General features: G+C 43.1%; 1 protein-coding gene across 1 annotated transcript in view; it reads left to right on the top strand.

Moving 5' to 3' along the window:
- Nucleotides 1-10,823, top strand: part of DKK2 (dickkopf WNT signaling pathway inhibitor 2) — a 59,504-nt gene extending 48,681 nt beyond the window's left edge. The window contains exons 2-4 of the mRNA XM_083571884.1: nt 1,840-1,990; nt 3,588-3,737; nt 7,489-10,823. Coding sequence (XP_083428010.1) covers nt 1,840-1,990; nt 3,588-3,737; nt 7,489-7,739 — 552 coding nt within the window. The 3' untranslated portion in view covers nt 7,740-10,823. The remainder of the gene's footprint in view (nt 1-1,839; nt 1,991-3,587; nt 3,738-7,488) is intronic.
- Nucleotides 10,824-19,600: the final 8,777 nt, after the last annotated feature.

Consider the following 19,600-nt stretch of genomic DNA (forward strand, 5'->3'; position numbering starts at 1 on the left):
AATTTATCCAGATATTAAAGATTTGTGGAAAAACTGTAAGATGGCTTCTTGCTAACTTCCTGCTGGCAAATAAATAGTAAATTTCACATTCCATGCGTGTGGATATTGCCATAAAATAGTTTAGTCACCAGTTGCTCTGTATTGCTTTATCTGAATACTCAGGTATTGTTATCTTAGTCCTCTGTCTGAAAATGATGATGAATAGATGAGGCTAAATGATCTGAAGCTGAATCACGACACAAATGAAGCTGATGGGAAATTCTAAAACCTGTGAATGTATTGTTGTTATGCTTGCACAGTGTGGGGTGCTCAGGGGCGGAGGAAGGGGGTGCGGTGGGGGCTGTTTGCCCTGGGTTTCACCACTGGGGGGGCACAAAATGCCGGGCAGCACTCACTGTGGGGCCTGCAGCATGCCCAAGCCACATGTCTCTCCTGGGAGACGCATGGCTTGGGTGCCCGCAGGCTCAGGACTGTCTCAAATGGTCCGCCCACTGCCTCCCTCCAAGCTGTAGGGTGGCTGAGTGGGAGGAGGCAGGCAGACTCCTCAGAGGCCCCACAGAGTGTCCTGTCCCAGCTTGCCCCACCCCACGGGTGGCTGGCCCCGCCCCTGGATGCATACCGCCCTAGGCGCCCAATCGGCTTGCTCCACCGCTGGGGTTGCTCCCTCTGTCACAGCAGGTTCAAATCCTGGATCCTGCTTTGTTCCTGGAAAGCTAGATAGCATAAGTGGCCAGGAGTCTTTGGGATAAAATTATTGCTGGAAGCCAAATGCTCTACAAGCTGAACAAAGGCTGAAGATTCACACACACTTTCCTTGGAGTAATCCTGGTTGAAGGCATTAGGACTTGCTTCTGAGGACTACATACAGTATAAGGCTTCATAGTTGCTAGGAAAGTGTGGCATATCATTCTAAAGTCCCTTGTCACCACAACTTAGTTTCAGTGGGACATGCACAATTAACTTTCTTTTTTCCTGCCTTTAGGGCCAGTGTAGTGGGAATCACTTTGATCCTGCTGTGTATTGCATGTGCATCCCATGCCTTCATGCATACAAAGAAATCTGTTCAAATGTACTGTACATAGGGGTAATGTTTTATCTTTAAAATATAAGCAATATGAAATGACCAATACAACTTACATTTGCAACACCTGTCCATGTATGTAACCTGGAATGATTTTCTTCCTTATATGTCTTATTCTCTGAAAAACCACTTGACACTCTCTGTTTACCCTCCATGTACAAATTATCAAAGCAAGCCATGAGATTTGAGTTTGAATCAAATAGTTAGAAACAGGTGAAATTTGCACTGTTTATTCAATTTGAAGAGCATGGTGTGTGTGTGTATGTTTAAGGATTGGACTGCGAATTTCCTGCTGCCATGTTCTGGTTCATATGAATTTATTAACTGGTGACTAATTCTGAGAGCAAATGAGTCTTGCCACTTGACAAGATGCTTTCAGCCCAAGTTGTCTGCCTTCCATTGGTTGGAGAAACACACCAAAAATATTTGTGGGTACATATTTTCAGTAAAACAGCAGTCCATCTGACCCTGAATGGCTTTCTGATCCAATGCAACTTCCATATCTCTGATAGTCTTCTAATACATAGGATACTTTTGGACTGCAAGTTTTTGTGCCATCAGTTATGACCAATAAAGATTACAGGGTCATAAATCGAGGACTTGGAGTGTCATTAAACTTTTACAGTTTGAATGCCATTCAAGTTTCACATCTGGAATTACCCTGGGTTGTACTCTAACTTGTTTCTTCATTTGTTCCATTTTATATTTGGCAAGGTATTATTAATGAATCACTGCATTATTTTCTTCCTACCACCCAGGCTTACCCTTGCACCAATGACAAGGAGTGTGAAGTTGGGAAATACTGCCACAGTCCCCATCAAGCGACGTCTGCGTGCATGATTTGTAGGAGGAAAAAGAAGCGTTGTCACAGAGATGGCATGTGCTGCCCTGGGAACCGCTGCAACAATGGTATCTACTATATGTACCACTTTGACGCCCTTTTAACAACATGAATGGCTCAATGTATTAACTCCATCAACGCTCAGCCCACATACTCTAGAACTCCACAGTCAATAAGTAGGGAAGTCTAGAACCACAAAAACAGATGTCTACAGGATCGATCGGGCAGTCAGTGTTGATTATGGCAAATAGCCAGCATATTAAACCAGAATTTCTGCATAACTCTCTACATAAACAATAAAAACAATCAATATGGGGTTTTACAATCAATATGCTAATGAAGTGTACTTGAAATACATGTGTCTACAGGATCCATCTGTGGATTCATCTAACAATCGTAGATATAAGCCCTCTTCAGGTGCTCAACCTGCTCATGTGAGGGCTAAAGTGGGAAGGGATGCGGTGAATGCATCAACCCTGCCCCCAGTACTGACAGGTGAGCCTCCTTCATCCCTGACCTTCGCTTATTTAACATGAAGGTCTGAAAGGGACTTGTTAAGTGCATTTGGCTAATCTCCTCTGTAATAGAAACCCTGTTAAGGCAGGGTTCTCAGCAGCAAGGACGCAAGAAAGCATGTTCTCTCAAACTGGAGACAGACTTAGTGAAGGGACGAGCCCTGTTGATTTGCCAATGGTAAAACAAAGTAAAATTAACCTTTTAATTTTTTTTAAAAAAAGGTTAGCTTGTCGAATTTGAAATACCAAATATAAGTACCTATGTACTGATTGTTAGGTGAATCAATAGACAGATCCTGTAGACCTAATGTTTGTTGCTTTCCTGTAGTTTTATAATTGTTAGAAGCCTCCCAGAGTGGCTGAGGAAACCCAGTCAGATGGGCACCATTTAAATGAATTTAAATGAATTATTTTTATTATTATTAACAATTAAAATCTCATCTCAGTCTCAAACTCATGAGGTTGACTTAGGCAAGCCTCTCAATACCCCCAAATGCCAGATGGGAAAATTTAATACTGGCCAGCATTTACAAGACTGGGTGAAGCACTGCGGAAATACCGAATACAAAACGATCTACCATACCAAGGGTAGTCAAAATGGTGCCCTCCAGGTGTTTCAGACAACATTAACACTAAATAATGCTAAGCTGTCTGCCATGTTAAAGAGACCTGACTGGACTTAAACTGGACTTAAGTTGGGGATTTAGTCCCACCCGTCTCATGCTGTGGAATACTCTTCCAGCAGATATTCAACGGGCATCTTCACTTTTGACTTTCAGGTGTCTCTTGAGGACTTTTTTATGCCTTTGCAGCTAGCTAGCTAGCTATTTATTTATTTGGCCAGCCAGCCAGCCAGCCAGCCAGCCAGCCAGCCAGCCACTTTAATGGTTATCTGTAGGGTTTTAATGGTGTAACCCTGATATTTTATGATTCCTATACTGTTATATATATATATATATATATATATATATATATATATATATACACACACACACACACACACACACACACAAAATAAATAAATAAATAAATAAATGTGCTTTCTTTCAGCATAGAGGCTCTTCTCTGTGTCATTCTGTGAAAATTGCCCTCTGCCATATTATTCCCCCAAGAGCCCTTCCATTGTAACTCATTCTGTTCATCTTTCTAGGTATTTGTATACCAGTAACTGAGAGCATTCTTACTCCCCACATCCCAGCCTTGGAAGTACCTCGCAACAAGAAAAATAATCATTATCCCACTAAGGACTTGGGATGGCAGAATCTTGGGAAAGGGCAGACCAAGCTGACACACACAAAGGGTAAGGTTGTGTTGTCTATAAACTGCCTTGAGGAGATGGTCTTCTGAAAAGCTTTTTGCTGTGAAATGTTTAACATTGTCATTAGAGAGAGAGACAGAGAGAGCGCAGTATGGTGTCTAGTGAATCACAGCCTGATCCTGTGGCCATATCTGGCTTCCCATTTTATTTGCCCTCTTCCTCTGGGACTAATCCTCTGGGACTGATACCACATCAGATAATTGGTCCACTGAGCTCAGTGTTGTCCTATCTAGTAGCGGGCCTTTTCCAGCTCTACCACTGAGCTGCAGCCTCTTTCTCTGAAAGGAGAAAGGGAAGGCAAACACTGGCTGCCCCTCTTCTACCTTTCTCCTGCCACTGTTTACTCACTCAGAGACAGCAGGTAAACAAACAAGTAAACATGTAGGAGGAGCATCAGGGTGAGGGCATGACATCAGTTGGCAATGGGTTCCCTTGAGCAGGTGAACCAGCGTAGCTTTGAGTTCAAATCAAACTCCATGAATGGTCTTGGGCACTTGCTCATATATTCTATTTAATTATTTGAAGCATTTCTATCATTTATCAAAAAAATTCTAGCTGCTTACAAAATTATTAAAGACAATGAATGCAATGACAAGCAATAATTCAAAGATTAGTAAAAACTATATTGCACGGTAAGACTGAAAGCAGGTAGAAACAAATCAATTTAAAGAAGGGGATAAAAAAAATGCCATTGGAAGAACACGAACAATGCTGAACTACTTTTTAGGGATTGTTGTTGTTTAGTCGTTTAGTCGTGTCTGACTCTTCATGACCCCATGGACCAGAGCATGCCAGGCACTCCTGTCTTCCACTGCCTCCTGCAGTTTGGCGAAACTCATGCTGGTAGCTTCGAGAACACTGTCCAGCCATCTTGTCCTCTGTCGTCCCCTTCTCCCTGTGCCCTCCATCTTTCCCAACATCAGGGTCATTTCCAGGGAGTCTTCTCTTCTCATGAGGTGGCCAAAGTATTGGAGCCTCAGCTTCAGGATCTGTCCTTCCAGTGAGCACTCAGGGCTGATTTCCTTCAGAATGGAGAGGTTTGATCTTCTTGCAGTCCATGGGACTCTCAAGAGTCTCCTCCAGCACCATAATTCAAAAGCATCAATTCTTCAGCGATCAGCCTTCTTTATGGTCCAGCTCTCACTTCCATACTACTGGGAAAACCATAGCTTTAACTATACGGACCTTTGTTGGCAAGGTGATGTCTCTGCTTTTTAAGATGCTGTTTAGGGGTTAGCCAAGCCAAAAAGAACCCATTGCTCAAATCCTTAGTAACAGCTTGTGTTGTACTGCAACACAACCTTTGAGTATGAAAGCTTATACTGTAATAAACTGGTTAGTGTCTAAGAGGAGCCAAGGAAGGGTGAGCGCGCACCACAGAATTTGGGTGGTTGGAAATGTGTCCATAATGAGCTAAAAGTGCAGTCCTGCAATGCAAGTGCATTTATTGAGAAGAGAGCCCTGCTGCATCCTGCGGGGCTTATACCCTGAAAAGTGAGCATATTATTGCAGTTATAGCCACCTATGTAGCTATTTGCAGCCTTTTGTTTAGGCTAGGATTTTTTTCTCTCTCTCTCCCTTCCCATTTCCCCATGTTTTCGTTCTGTTCCTCTGTGTACTTTTAAGAATTAAAACAGCATGCTCCCACTCCCCCCTTTTCAGTAAACGGTATTTACTGTGGAAAAGTCGTGCAGCACATTGCTTGAAAGGATCAAATGACACATTTGTAATTCACCTCTTTGGTACACAAACAAGACACCCACACCAAGCAAAAGAGCGATGACTTGGAACAGCCCAAGGAGTGCTGCTGCAGAGACAGATCTTAACTTTGTGTAGCCAGCTGATTTGAAAGAAGAATCATCCCCACTTTTATGAAGTCCCGTGCCTTGGCAATGGAAGCTTGTTTGTTTGTTTATGAGTGTTGCATCCAACGATAATCCAATTCCAAGAAGATTCATTGAAATTAGTGAACCTCAGTCATGTCTAGTAGTTTCAATGCGTCATCTCCCAGTCAGACTAACTTTGGCTACAACTCTTTATATCCCATACTTCCATGGCAAAAACAATGTTCGGGGTGGGTTATAACATATTTCTCAAAACCCCAAAATGCCATGTGAGTGTTTTGCAATGTGCATTTTGTAATCTTTAGTTTCACAAGATGCAGAACTACTCCATTCTAGCGTACTGAATTAATCAGATGCTTGTATACAGCGATAGCAATACATACATTCAGCAATGAGTTTCCTTCATAAATATGATGGGAAAGAATGAGGTCTTTTTTAATTGATCAAAGCTGCAATCCTAAGCACACTTACCTGGATAGGCTCCACTGAAGAAAGTTCTACCTCTCTTTCAAATCAGAACCAGTGAAGGCAGTGAATGTCCTGTGTGAGTGTCTGGAGGTGGTCGGAGGATGGATGGTGGCTAACAGATTGAGGTTGAATCCTGACAAGACAGAAGTACTGTTTTGGGGGGGGCAGGAGGAGGGTGGGTGTGGAGGACTCCGTGGTCCTGAATGGGGTAACTGTGCCCCTGAAGGACCAGGTGCGCAGCCTGGGAGTCATTTTGGACTCACAGCTGTCCATGGAGGTGCAGGTCAATTCTGTGTCCAGGGCAGCTGTCTACCAGCTCCATCTGGTATGCAGGCTGAGACCCTACCTGCCTGTGGACTGTCTCACCAGAGTGGTGCATGCTCTAGTTATCTCCTGCTTGGACTACTGCAATGTGTTCTATGTGGTGACCCGGAAACTACAACTAATCCAGAATGCAGCAGCTAGACTGGTGACTGGGGGCGGCCACCGAGACCATATAACACTGGTCCTGAAAGACCTACATTGGCTCCCAGCATGTTTCCGAGCACAATTCAAAGTGTTGGTGTTGACCTTTAAAGCCCTAAATGGCCTCGGCCCAGTATACCTTAGGGAGCATCTCCACCCCCATTGTTCTGCCCGGACACTGAGGTCCAGTTCCGATGGCCTTCTGGCGGTTCCATCACTGTGAGAAGCCAAGTTACAGGGAACCAGGCAGAGGGCCTTCTCGGTAGTGGCACCCACCCTGTGGAACGCCCTCCAGTCAGATGTCAAGGAAATAAACAACCATCTGACTTTTAGAAAACATCTGATGGCAGCCCTGTTTAGGGAAGTTTTTAATGTTTGATTCTATTTTTAATATTTGGTTGGGAGACGCCCAGAGTGGTTGGGGAAACCCAGCCAGATGGGCGGGGTATTAATAATAATAATAATAATAATAATAATAATAATAATAATAATATTAAGTGACCTACATGCATAGGACTGGACTAGTAGGTTGCAGTCTTAGACACACTTACCAGCATTAAAGTCTGTGTCACCTTTGAGTAAACTTGCCTGGAAAAGGTGCTAAAGAACATAAAAAGAGGCTGCTGGATCAGGCCAATGGCTATCTAGTCCAGCATCCTGTTCTCACAGTGGTCGAAAAGATGCCTGTGAGAAACCTGCAAGCAGGATTTGAGCACAAGAGTGCACTCTCACCATAACCATCATGGCCAGGAGCCATGAATTTGTCTAATCCTCTTTAAAGTCATCCAAATTGGAGCCTTCCATTTGGTGGGCAAGCCTATAGCACAACATTTCATTGCTGGCCCCACTTCTGGCATTGTTTCTCCCCAAATTATATTGTGTTGCGAGTTTTGTTTTTAGAAAGCCCATGTTTGATTTCTTTCCCTGTATATTAACTATGCAGTTGCTTTCTTTAGGCCACGAAGGAGACTCCTGCTTAAGGTCTTCCGACTGCACTGAGGGCTTTTGTTGTGCTCGCCATTTCTGGACCAAAATTTGCAAGCCCGTCTTGCACCAGGGGGAAGTGTGCACCAAGCAACGCAAGAAGGGGTCCCACGGCTTGGAGATTTTCCAGCGATGTGACTGTGCCAAAGGGCTGTCATGCAAAATCTGGAAAGATGCCACTTACTCTTCAAAAGCGAGGCTTCACGTGTGCCAGAAGATCTGATGGTGGACTGGGAGACTGTCATTCACAGGCCGTGAAGAACTGGCAAAATGTACACATTGCAGCATCGTAGAATGCAAGGATTGTAAATAAGAAACAAATTGCCAAAGTGTCCATTGTCGTGGGAAGAAACAACACCCCAAACTGAATTATATTTCTGCCCTGGAGGTGAATACGGTGGCAGCTGGCCTTTGATTTGTGACGTGGTGCCTCTCTGCCAATGCTGCCAGACATTTGTGGAAAAGCGCCGCGCCAATGACATTTGACATTTAACTCATGTTTGACGTATGGCTTTGTGAATTCTCCACATTGGTTGTGGTTAGGTCCCCCCCCCATTATGATTGTAAAATATTGCTATATGACATATTTACAACACAAAGCAGTGCTTTGCCAAATGACTTTTCTATCGGCACCTTCTTGGGTACTGAACAAAAAACCATGTTAGTAAACTGAAGCTATCAGAGGCCAAGGGGAAAATTACCATACATGTCTTTATCTGTTAACATTACCCATGAACAACCAAAGGCTGTCACCTGAACGAGAAATCTTCTCCTGCCAAACAAGGGCTACATATGGAAGACTGCAGTGCAAATGGAAAAATCTCACTCATTTCACAAACACACACAAACACACACAACACACGTGCCTGGCAAAATCTGCCTTGAACAGAGGTAATAAAGCAGGCATGATGTTTTCGATTTGCATACTGTTAAGCATTTGGACCACAACACCCAAATAATTTCATCTTCATAGCCAATGGCTTCTTTTTGTCTCAGTTTACTGCTAGCACACAGGGGGCTAACAGAGAAAAAAGCAAAGTGTCCATGAATGCATTCTGAGCAGAATTGTATGCTGAGCTGCTAGCTGTAAATAGTGGGGAATTGTGGGTTGTATTGTGAACTATTTTTCAGCTTTGCCTCTGGCGGAGGCATCCAGCGTCCATTGACTGTGTGTACTACTAAATAACAGCATCAACAGGGCTTTCAGTACAGATCTTCTGTGGTTTGGAGAACTTAAAATGGAAGCATCCTATGCCAGCACCAACAGGGGTGGAATGAAAAGAAAACAAGATGGACATGGAGGCCCAAAGTGTGATCAGCAAATGACATCACATGATACAATATAACAACTCAGACTTGCAAATATTTGGAATGTGGATATTATCACTTGCTACTGGATTCCCATTGACTGTAGTGGATACCAGTGTTCACTATCACCGCCACAGTATTAATGGACTGACAAAGATGAATGGTGACCTGTTCAGTCATTCTACCACCACCCTTCTAACACTCTTGCATTTTCTTTTACTATACTCACTTATTTTTCAAATGTGTTATTTGTGTAAGCATTGGAGCCTTGAAAAGGGGTAGGATCACTCTCCAGGAAATATTGTTGATTGGAGAAGAGAATGGTATTCCTTTTTTTAAATGCTACTCAGAGGCGGGGTGTGTGTGTGTGTGTCTGTGTGTGTTAGACTGAGTTTTTCCTGCTACCATGTGCCATTTGAAACAGCAGTGTGATTGATCGTATCTATGTGAAAATGAAGTATCTGAAGCAGTCTAATGAAAAAGGGGTTCCCTGGCTATCTCACTTTCCACAAGCCATATTTTCCTGGCTTCCCATAGCCACCTTTTGACAATGTGCCATTAAAATTATGGTCTATTTGTAACCAGTATCGAAATTTCTCAGTAAACGCAAGCCTTATGCTACATTTTCTTTAACTCTATTTTTTTTTAAAGTAACTCTCATATATTTGTGAATAAGGAGAATGATTTATCATGTCATTATCAAACCACAGGGTTGGAAGGTACCTAAAATTATCTAGGAGCATGTGTCTACACTACAAATAGAAACTGGATTTGAACCAGTCCATTTGCTGTGGCTTCTTCACTAACTGGCCTTTAGGGAGAGTGCTGAAAATTATTCTAAGATTCTACTTTGATGGACTTCAAAGAAAGCCATGCCAATGAAATAGTTTTAAGAGCATAGTGCATATATATCCTGGGTCCAGCCCTTTGACCTCAGGCCTTCGTATCAACACCACTGCACAATATTTGGGATAATGTACACTGTCTCTGGCAAGGGCAAGGAACCTGTGGCCTGCCTAGTGCTACTGGACTACCAATGGCTATCCTCCTTGACCCTTGGCCATGCTGTCTGGGTCTGATGGGTGTTGAAGTCCAGCAACATTTGGAGGACCAGCGGCTTGGGGAGCATACTGAGTGAGAAAACAGTGGTGGGAAAATGGCAGACTGACCTCTCTCTTTCCATGCACAACTTCATTCAAAAATTCAGCTTTTTCATTGAAAAACAGCTAGGTCTTCATTTCTAGCATTTGTGTACAACATGTAGTTTGCCTGTTGATAGCAACCTATCAGTAGCTAAGAACAGAAGCAAACTAACTAAGATTAGGCCAGAGGGATTATGCCCATGGTTATATCTTTCTAAATAATAATATTATTTACAAAGGACTATGTAAACTCCAAAAAGCAAAGGCTTAATTCTGTATCTCACTGGGACTTATTTTAAGGCTGAGTACAGGGAACTGTAATTGGCTTACTTTAGTGGAGAGGTGGGAAACCTCTTCCACCTCTCTTACCATTGTCTCTGTGCTGCCTAGGGGTAGAGATCCCCAGTTTCCTCCCTACTGCACCACATGGAGAACTACAGGTTTCTGCCACGGCTCTACTGCAATGAAAACAAGACTAAGGCTGGAAAAATGTACAGTTTCAATAAGACATTTTCATTTCTGACCGCCCTTAAGGGATGGAAGTGCGTATCTGAAATCCTTTTGCCTCTGTGAGACTACAGGAAGGAGTCGGTGTCCCTCAGCGCAGCCAAAGTAAAGCTCCCACTCATTTAAGCGTTATCTGATGGCTTCTGCATGCCCTTCTCATAATTCTCCTGCAAGAACTAGCATTTGAAGTAATTTATTTACAGGAAATGTTTAATGAGATGTATTTTCTTATAGAAGATATTTCGTACAGAAAGCTTTTTGCAGCAAACTATACTTGCAACTTGTCGACTTTGTAATTTAGAAAGAAATGTATAAAAAGATTAAATATATTAAATGTCCCTTTGCCCACATTTGTCTTGGTATTCTTTGCTCATTTCCTCACATTCGGGGCGTTGCCAATGCAGCACCTGAGGCCCACCCTGTACCCACAGAGTCCTCTTCCACTGCTGAAACAATTAAAAAACAAAGATCACTTGAGCTGTCACCCTAAAATGGGGTTGCCGGTTGGGGAGGAAGAACCGAAAGTGGGCAAATCCATTGATTTACTGAGCTGGTTTTGGCAGGGTGGAAATGAAATGAAAGGAACAGTCTTCCTCTCCTCTGTCCTTTTCTGGTCTTCTTTTGTTTTAATCCAGTTTCTCTCCCACTGAGGAGCAAATTATGCCAGTCGTCAGCAGACTTTTAACATACTCTCTGTAGAGGAGGAGTGAGGGCCTTTTCCTTTCTCTGATCTGGCCCTCACATCCTTTCCACCTCCCTCCCTCAAATGCCCCACCTAGAAATGTGGCCGCCCCATCTAAATAGGAAGTCTGAGCTGGAAGGCTGAAGCTTTCATTGCTTGTGAAATTCCTCTTGCCAGCAGGGAAGAGTGGACAGGAGTAATACTCTTCCTACTGCTGTTGTTAATTCCCAAACAAACATGGACTTCCTTCAGATAACCCCAGTTGCACTGCAAATAAGAAAACATCATCTATTGTTTACCATCTTTTTAAGTGGACCCCTGGGCTCAGAATTTAAGCATGTTTTAACATCAAGGCCAGGGAAATATTTGTGCAAAATATTTGTACAAACAACCACCCTTATCTTTGCACCTCCCAGTATTGCCATATGGAATGCATCTGATTCTGAAGAAAAAGGGGCCTTATTTCTTTCTGACTTCAACCCACAAGAGCAAGACCCATCAGGATTTAGCCCACAGGCTGCACACTTCAAATAACTCACAATCAGATCATTGATACTTATCTTCTCTCTATGTCAGGCATCATCCTCCCTCCCTCAAACTGAACCCCCAAGTTTCATAAAAGCTGTGTTTAACTTTTAAAAAAAATCCAAAATCCAAAACATATACTATTTGGTTTGGGAAGATCATCCCCAACACGGACTGATTTCTACAGTAACTAATTTTATGAAGATGAGACAAAGGGAAATATTACAAGACAGCTGTATGGTGAGCAATAGATTGTGCAAACAATATTCATCAAATTTATAAAACTAAATGCAGATACGTTTTGTCTGGGGCCTGTTTTTCAGAGGGTGTAACTGACACCATTCAAATTGCGCTGGCATTTCCAATCACAATTCAGTGAATTGAGTCCCTAGCTATATAAAGTCATAAACTCTGGGAGTGGGCAACTTGGAAGAATTGCCTTCTCCCACGTAAGTTTGGTCAAAAAGTACAATCATTATCAGAGGCTTTGTCCTCTTGCCATTTCTCAGATGGCTGGAAAGTGGGACAGGACCTTTTCAGTTTTGGCACCCAGATTGCGGAATTTTGCTCCGCAAGAAGCCCAACCGACTCATTATTTACTGGCATTTTGCTGTGTTGACTCATTCAGTGTTCTTCGTTTCTTTCTCCCCTTCTGCAATCTTAACATCTGGTTGTTGGTTTTCATCTGGGTTCTTTGTTTTAATCGCTTTACCAATTGTATGTTGTTTTAACTGGCTTTTGTGAGCCATGTTGGAATGGGGCTGAAAATATAAATATTTTCATAAATAAATATGTTTCCAGCAATATGTCTCTGCTCATTTTCAGCTCAGTGGCTGGGGGGTGGGAGGTGGGATTCAAATCTTGTCACAGTTTTTTAAGCAGTTCAAATTATATCAATTGCAAGGAAGATTTAGAAGAGAGCAACACCTCCCCCCCCCCCAATATCTTGGTTCTGGTCCTGAAATGCAACCTATAAAACACATTTAAAATGAAAATATTTTCATTTGAACATTTGAACTTACAACCTTATTGCAGAGAAAACAGAAGCCTTGGGTTCCTTTAATCATTACAACAGACTGTTAGCCCTCAAGTGGTTAATATATTTTCTGTCCGAACACTAAGTGCTTTGTGAACAATAATTGCCCCACACATTACAAAAATCTTATGAGAAAAGTCAGTTCTGTGTAGGACATTTCACAACTGCCATATGTAAATCATCAAATGTGATAGTCATATTAATTACTACATGAGCACATAACACTTTATAAATATGTAAAACCTGATGATATATGTGTGGGGATTTCTGATTCTTGCTCTGTATGAACTGACCCCCAAACCGCTGTCCTTGTTTTAATGCTTTAAGCAACCCATCTTGCGCTCTATAATCTACATTACAACCAGATTATATGCATATTTACTCTGAGGTCCTGCTATGGTCAACAGGACTAAACTTAAGAACAGCATTGCAGAATCAGTTCTAAAATTGTGGCTTAGGCTACAAACCTATAAACACTTAGTTGGGAATAAGCCTCAATGAATTCAATGGGGTTAATTCTGAGTAGACATGAGCAGCATTGCACTGTAAGGCTGCAATTCTGTGCTTACTTATTGTGGTGTAAGTTCCAAATAATTCAAATAATAACAACTTTGGCTAAACATGAAAAGGATTGGACGACACAGCCCCATTCTGTTGCTTTTATCACCTTGGAATGCTGTGTATCCATTTCCTGTGGCTTGACCTCTGGAGAAGGCTAAGAAAATGGCATGAAATTGACATGAAATTGATATGCCTTTTTAGACGCCGTGCTGGCACATATCTTTGAAACAATTGGAGCTAAAGATGATGATAGGAAATCACTAACATTTAATACCAAATGACTTCTGAAACAGCCATGAACTTGCAGTTGTCCTTTGTTCCTTGGAGTGAGTAGCCAGTGCATTTTCTATAAAGGGTTGAAGAAATTATGGCCTGCTCCCACCAGCCTCAGTCAGCATGATATCTGAGGGGCCACACATTCTCTATTCCTGCTATAAAAAGCTACCGGTACTTCTCAACATTTAGTCTGAGGAACCCAACATCCTACTACTTTCGACTTCAATCAGGGAATGGAATCCAAGAAGCAATACAGATGAATGGCCAAGCAGGAAATTTGATAAAAGCAGGAAATGTAGCTTTAAACCTTGCTCCCTTGCTGGTGGTATCTCACCCTCACACAGTCACACTCCTGTTGCTAACCACCACTGGGTTTGACCATGACGCATGTATGCAGCAAACCACATGTGTCCCCAGAGGCAGATATGGGGGCAATGTGAGAGCCAGTGTGGTGTAGTGGTTAAGAGCGGTGGACTCGTAATCTGGTGAACCGGGTTCACTTCCCCGCTCCTCCACATGCAGTTGCTGGGTGACCTTGGGCTAGTCACACTTCTCTGAAGACTCACAGCCTCACTCACCTCTCAGAGTGTTTGTTGTGGGGGAGGAAGGGAAAGGAGATTGTAAGCCGCTTTGAGACTCCTTAGGGTAGTGATCAAGCGGGATATCAAATCCAAACTCTTCTTCTTCGATGGCAGAGGGGTCAGCAGCTCTGGCTGCCTGAGGGACCGCATCTGCTGGCACGCCGTGTTTGTTTATTTTGCTTCTGTTTGAAATATGGCAACCCCAGTTTCTACAGCTGTTCCTTCTTCTCCTTAACCACCTAACCACTTTTGAAACCCAGAAGTAATTTCTTGTGTGATATATGATTTATTAAATAGTGGGTGGACATAGCTGACAACACAGAGATTTCTCCAGGTGGTTCTTTATAAATAAGCTGGAGTTGAACTGAACAGCAAACAGCTCAGCCGGCCTGCTTTTATAGGCAGCCGGCTGTCAACATTGTAACAACAACAACCCAGGGTTTACTGCCTAAATTAACTGATGTGGACCTGAGTGAAAACTATATATACTATACCCCTGGTGGCCAGGGTGAGAACTTTAATATATAACATGATTCAAGACTCAGGGCATTGTTGTGGGGTGGGGGAGCAGAAATCACAGGTGTATGAAGTACAGGTGGAATCTTTTGTGTGCCTGGCTAGTGGCCAAGCCCTCATATCTGCTTGAAAAAGAAGATAAGAGTGGTGGCCATCTATGGCCCTGACAGATTACCCCAAAAGGAATGTGGCTATCAACAAAAAAAAAGTTCCACCAGCCTTGCTTCTTGGGTTAAACCAGCTGGCATAGAAACTCGGGACCAAACTATAAATGAAATGAGGGGAAAATACAGAATCTTAGCAGGGCAGTGGGGGCTGATTGGGAAAATATCAAAACGGGGGGGGGGGGGATAAACAAATCTCTGGCAACACAGACTTTTACCAATTCAGGCTTTGCATCCCATCCCTGTTAAATAGCTATTTTTAAAGTATAAACAGCAGGAGATATTCCATGTTGCATGCAGTTGGGCCTTCACAAAGTAGAAAGGTCCCATTCATTGATCATTTCCTTTATGATACAAACCAAGGAACTCACATGTGCATGCCCGCATGCGCACACACACTTCCTAAGAACAAAAAGAAAGAAAACCAAACCAAACTGTGGCGGGGTTGGGCATTGCCACCACCATGGCTTCCTTTATGTCAGGGCTAGGTAAAGGTAAAGGGACCCCTGACCATGAGGTCTAGTCGTGGCTGACTCTGGGGTTGCGGCGCTCATCTCTCTTTATTGGCCGAGGGAGCCAGCGTACAGCTTCCAGGTCATGTGGCCAGCATGACTAAGCCGCTTCTGGGGAACCAGAGCAGTGCACAGAAATATCGTTTACCTTCCTGCTGGAGTGGTACCTATTTATCTACTTGCACTTTGACATGCTTTCGAATTGCTAGGTTGGCAGGAGCAGGGACCGAGCAACGGGGGCTCACCCTGTCAGAGCTACCCAGGGATAAAATGTGGAATCTGTTTCCAGTACTGACTCCTGGAGTATGTGAGAAAAAGTTCCTCTGAGCATGGGGAGAGTGCATATTCTCATTATTGATCAATTAGAACTTATTCCCCCTGTTCTGGAAATTTCAGTTATTTAAAGAGCTTGTCACTGTTGTGTGAGTGTAATTACTTGCAAAGCCCTCCTAGAAATAAATGTTTGTGTCACCAAATACAAGCCCACTATTAGTTGTGGAGAATTGACTGTTGCCTACAGGTTCTCCTGAAAGAGAATATGATCTTGAATCAGCGTGACTACTTTTAAGTAAATAGAGGAGGACCCACATGGATAAAAAAAGATGACAGAAAAAGTAATAGCAGGCAACAGGAAAATAAACAGTAGTTTTTAAAAGTTCATCTACTCTTTTCTGGACAGCTCTTCATATTTCCTATTGATCTTAAAAGTGTTACGAAACAATGATATTGCCAGAGAAAATGGGTAGTTGCTGGAACAGCCAGAGAAGGCAACTTTATTGCTATATTTTTGCAGCATCATAATAGCAACATGTGAATTTACACTGGCTTGCAGCACAATATAAAATACCACAGCTGAGCTTTAAATTTTTATTGTCAGGAGAAGGAGGGCATGAACTGTTCTGATGGATAGTTCCCCTTTTTAAAAGATTTACAACAAACCACAAGATTTGGTTTGGAACCCAATTTGGTGCTTTGGAAAACAGCTTGATTTGGTTCAGGCCAGTTCAGAAGATGAGTGATTTGGTTCAGATCCAAATCCAAATCACAATTCAGAAAATTCCAATTGCATGACTCTGCATTCACCATCATGGGGAATTTTTTTAATGGCTACTTTTCCACTGTTTGACAAGATTGGATGAAATTTGGGCTGGGGGAATGCAGGCATTTTAGCTTCTCTAGGGTGGATGAGGGACGCGGGTGGCGCTGTGAGTTAAACCACAGAGCCTAGGACTTGCCGATCAGAAGGTCGGAGGTTCGAATCCCCGTGACGGGGTGAGCTCCCATTGCTCGGTCCCTGCTCCTGCCAACCTAGCAGTTCGAAAGCACATCAAAGTGCAAGTAGATAAATAGGGACCGCTCCGGCGGGAAGGTAAATGGCGTTTCCGTGTGCTGCTCTGGTTCGCCAGAAGCGGCTTAGTCATGCTGGCCACATGACCTGGAAGCTGTCTGCGGACAAACGCCGGCTCCCTTGGCCTATAGAGCGAGATGAGCGCGCAACCCCAGAGTCGGTCATGACTGGACCTAACGGTCAGGGGTCCCTTTACCTTTACCTTTAGGGTGGATGAAGCCTGCTAAAATCCAAACAATTTTAAAAAATAGCCAACTTTAATTTGTCTTTAAAAGAAAAACAAAAAAGGAACAAACTGGATTACATTAGCAGACCTCTTACATGGGAATGAATTCTGCCATATTTCAGAAGGGTAATCACAGTGATTTTCCTGCAATGGCAGCATTTACAGTTTTGAGGTGATTTTTAAAAAAGACTAAAGGCTAAAACATATTGTTTTGTGAGCAATATGTATGAAAAGAGCACACATCAGAGAGGTGCCCCTAGGTAAGAAATTTGCAATGTTTCAGAAAGATAGATGTCATCCTGCCTCCCCGACACACACACACGCACACACACACACACACACACACACACACACACACACACACACACACAAAGTTCCAGTCTCAAAAGTTGACTGAATTGATGCAGTGTTCAATGATTCAGTTCAGGGCACTTCAGAAAGATCCTGCTCTGGCTTGAACTAGCACTGATTCGTTCCCAAGTGTCCCTCTTTGGCTTCTGATTTTGGATTCTGATATCTGACGCACACCCTTAATTTCTGTATATCATTTATCTGAATATCAAAACAGATCCCATGGTGCCAGAAGCTCAAGCGCTCTGGACTTAATCATATCAACATAACTTTCTCACATCCATAATTTTTCCAAAAACAATAAGCATCTGAGCCTGGACTGGTTAAGTGAATATTGTTAAAGGACATCACCATCTCTTATAGGGAGAGATCTTCCTTTTAGCATAGATGACTTTAGCAATCAACACCCATACCTGGTACAGTCAGCTTCAAAGCTCATTTCCCCATTGATTGGTCCCAAATGTACAAGTGCCATTAAGCTTGATGCCCCATCCTTGTGTCAGTATTTTCATCCTTCCCATTGCAAGGATCACCTGATCATGTTGTTTTACTTTCATTCTGTGAGAAAGGAGGGGGCAGAAGCTACTGTTCAAGACTTCCATCTCTAGTAATTCAAGACTTTTCCTTTGATCTGTCTAGAGACAGGATGGCTATATGAGAGCTGCTTCTCTCGTACATGTTTGTTATGTTCTTTTATTTGTTTAATTAGGAGAAATAAATTAGGTATGCTACAAAACCTCCGCAGCTTTGTTTCCGTTTACTCTGCTGCATTTGGGTGCTCACATGAGCAGATGTGAGTCCACAGCACAAGGACCTATTCTTCAGGAATGGTGTGTTGCTGTTCCTGCGTTCCTGTGATTGGAAGGTCAGAGAAGGTGCTCCCGTTGCCCAGCCCATGCAGGCGCTGAAGACATGGGCTGAATATGGCATCTGCTCATGTACGGAAACCTTGATGGGCTAAGACTCCCAAAACAAAGTTCAGCTTACCAAAGGGTCTCAGAGAGGCTCTGAGAGCAGCTCCAGATCTCTTCACAAAAGGCCAGAGGGAGAATTCACTCGACTGCAACTTCCATCGTCCCTGACTATAGGCCATGTTAGCTAGTACTGGTGGGAGTTAATACCCAGAAGGCCACAGGTTCCCCATCACTGTTCCAGATGATATGTGAACTGTGTGATTATATTCCATGTGTGTTTATGTATGTGTTTAATTTCTTAAATAGCACCCAAAGGGAAGCCCTGCCCCTGCATCATGGTCCCAATGAACATTGTCTCCCGATCCCCTATAGCTTCATTTTCTAGAAATTGCTGAAACATATGTATTTTTCTGTCGGTATGCATGCATGCATTAATGATCAGTGGTTTCTCTTCAGAAATGGACCTGTTGTTTTACAGAACAGACCAGGGAAGCCTTCATCCTGTCCTGCTGCTACCATGAAGTATTGATGGGCCATTGAATGCCTAGCACTGACAGTTATGATATATTCTTTACCACATTGTTTTCATTTCACTGCACCTCTGGATTTTCCAGTTCGAGCCAAAGCTGTAGGTGTGCCAAAACAGCTCAGGGAACTCTGTCTCTTCATAGTATTTCCAGTCGGATAGAAATATAAAAATTTCCAAACTGAAGATGAATCTTAGAAGGATTCATATGAAATGGCTGAGTCTAGGGACGGAAAACCTGTGGCCCTCCAGATGTTTCTGGACAACAACTGCCATAATCCCTGACCACGGACTATGATGGCTTGGGCTACTGGGAGTTGGGAGTGTAGCAACATCTGGAAGACTACAGGTTTCTCTTCCGATTTAGTCCTACACAGGTGATTTACTCACGCATTGTGCCATGTATAACAACAACAACAACAACAATTTTATTATTTATACCCTTCCAATCTGGCTGGGTTTCCCCAGCCACTCTGGGTGGCTTCCAAACATATAAAAACATAATAAGATGTTAAAATCTTCCCAAAACAGGGTTGCCTTCAGATGTCTTCTAAAAGTCAGAGAGTCGTTTGTTTCCTTGACATCTGATGGTAGGGAGTTCCAAAGGACGGCACCACTGCTGAGAAGGCCCTCTGTCTGGTTCCCTGCAACCTCACTTCTCGCAGTGAGGGAACTGCCAGAAGGCTCGCAGAGGTGGACCTCAGTGTCCGGGCTGAATGATGGGGGTGGAGATGCTCCTTCAGGTGTACTGGGCCGAGGCCATTTAGGGCTCTAAAGGTCAGCACCAACACTTTGAATTGTGCTTGGAAACATGAACCTCTAATTTCATTGTGCTGACTAGCCACATCCCCCAGTGTTTATTCATTCAGTCAACACATCAGCAGGGAGAGAGCTTTCACGTTTACAGAG

This window comes from Podarcis filfolensis (genome assembly GCF_964270895.1).
Source record: "Podarcis filfolensis genome assembly, chromosome: 9".
Lineage (NCBI taxonomy): Eukaryota > Metazoa > Chordata > Lepidosauria > Squamata > Lacertidae > Podarcis > Podarcis filfolensis.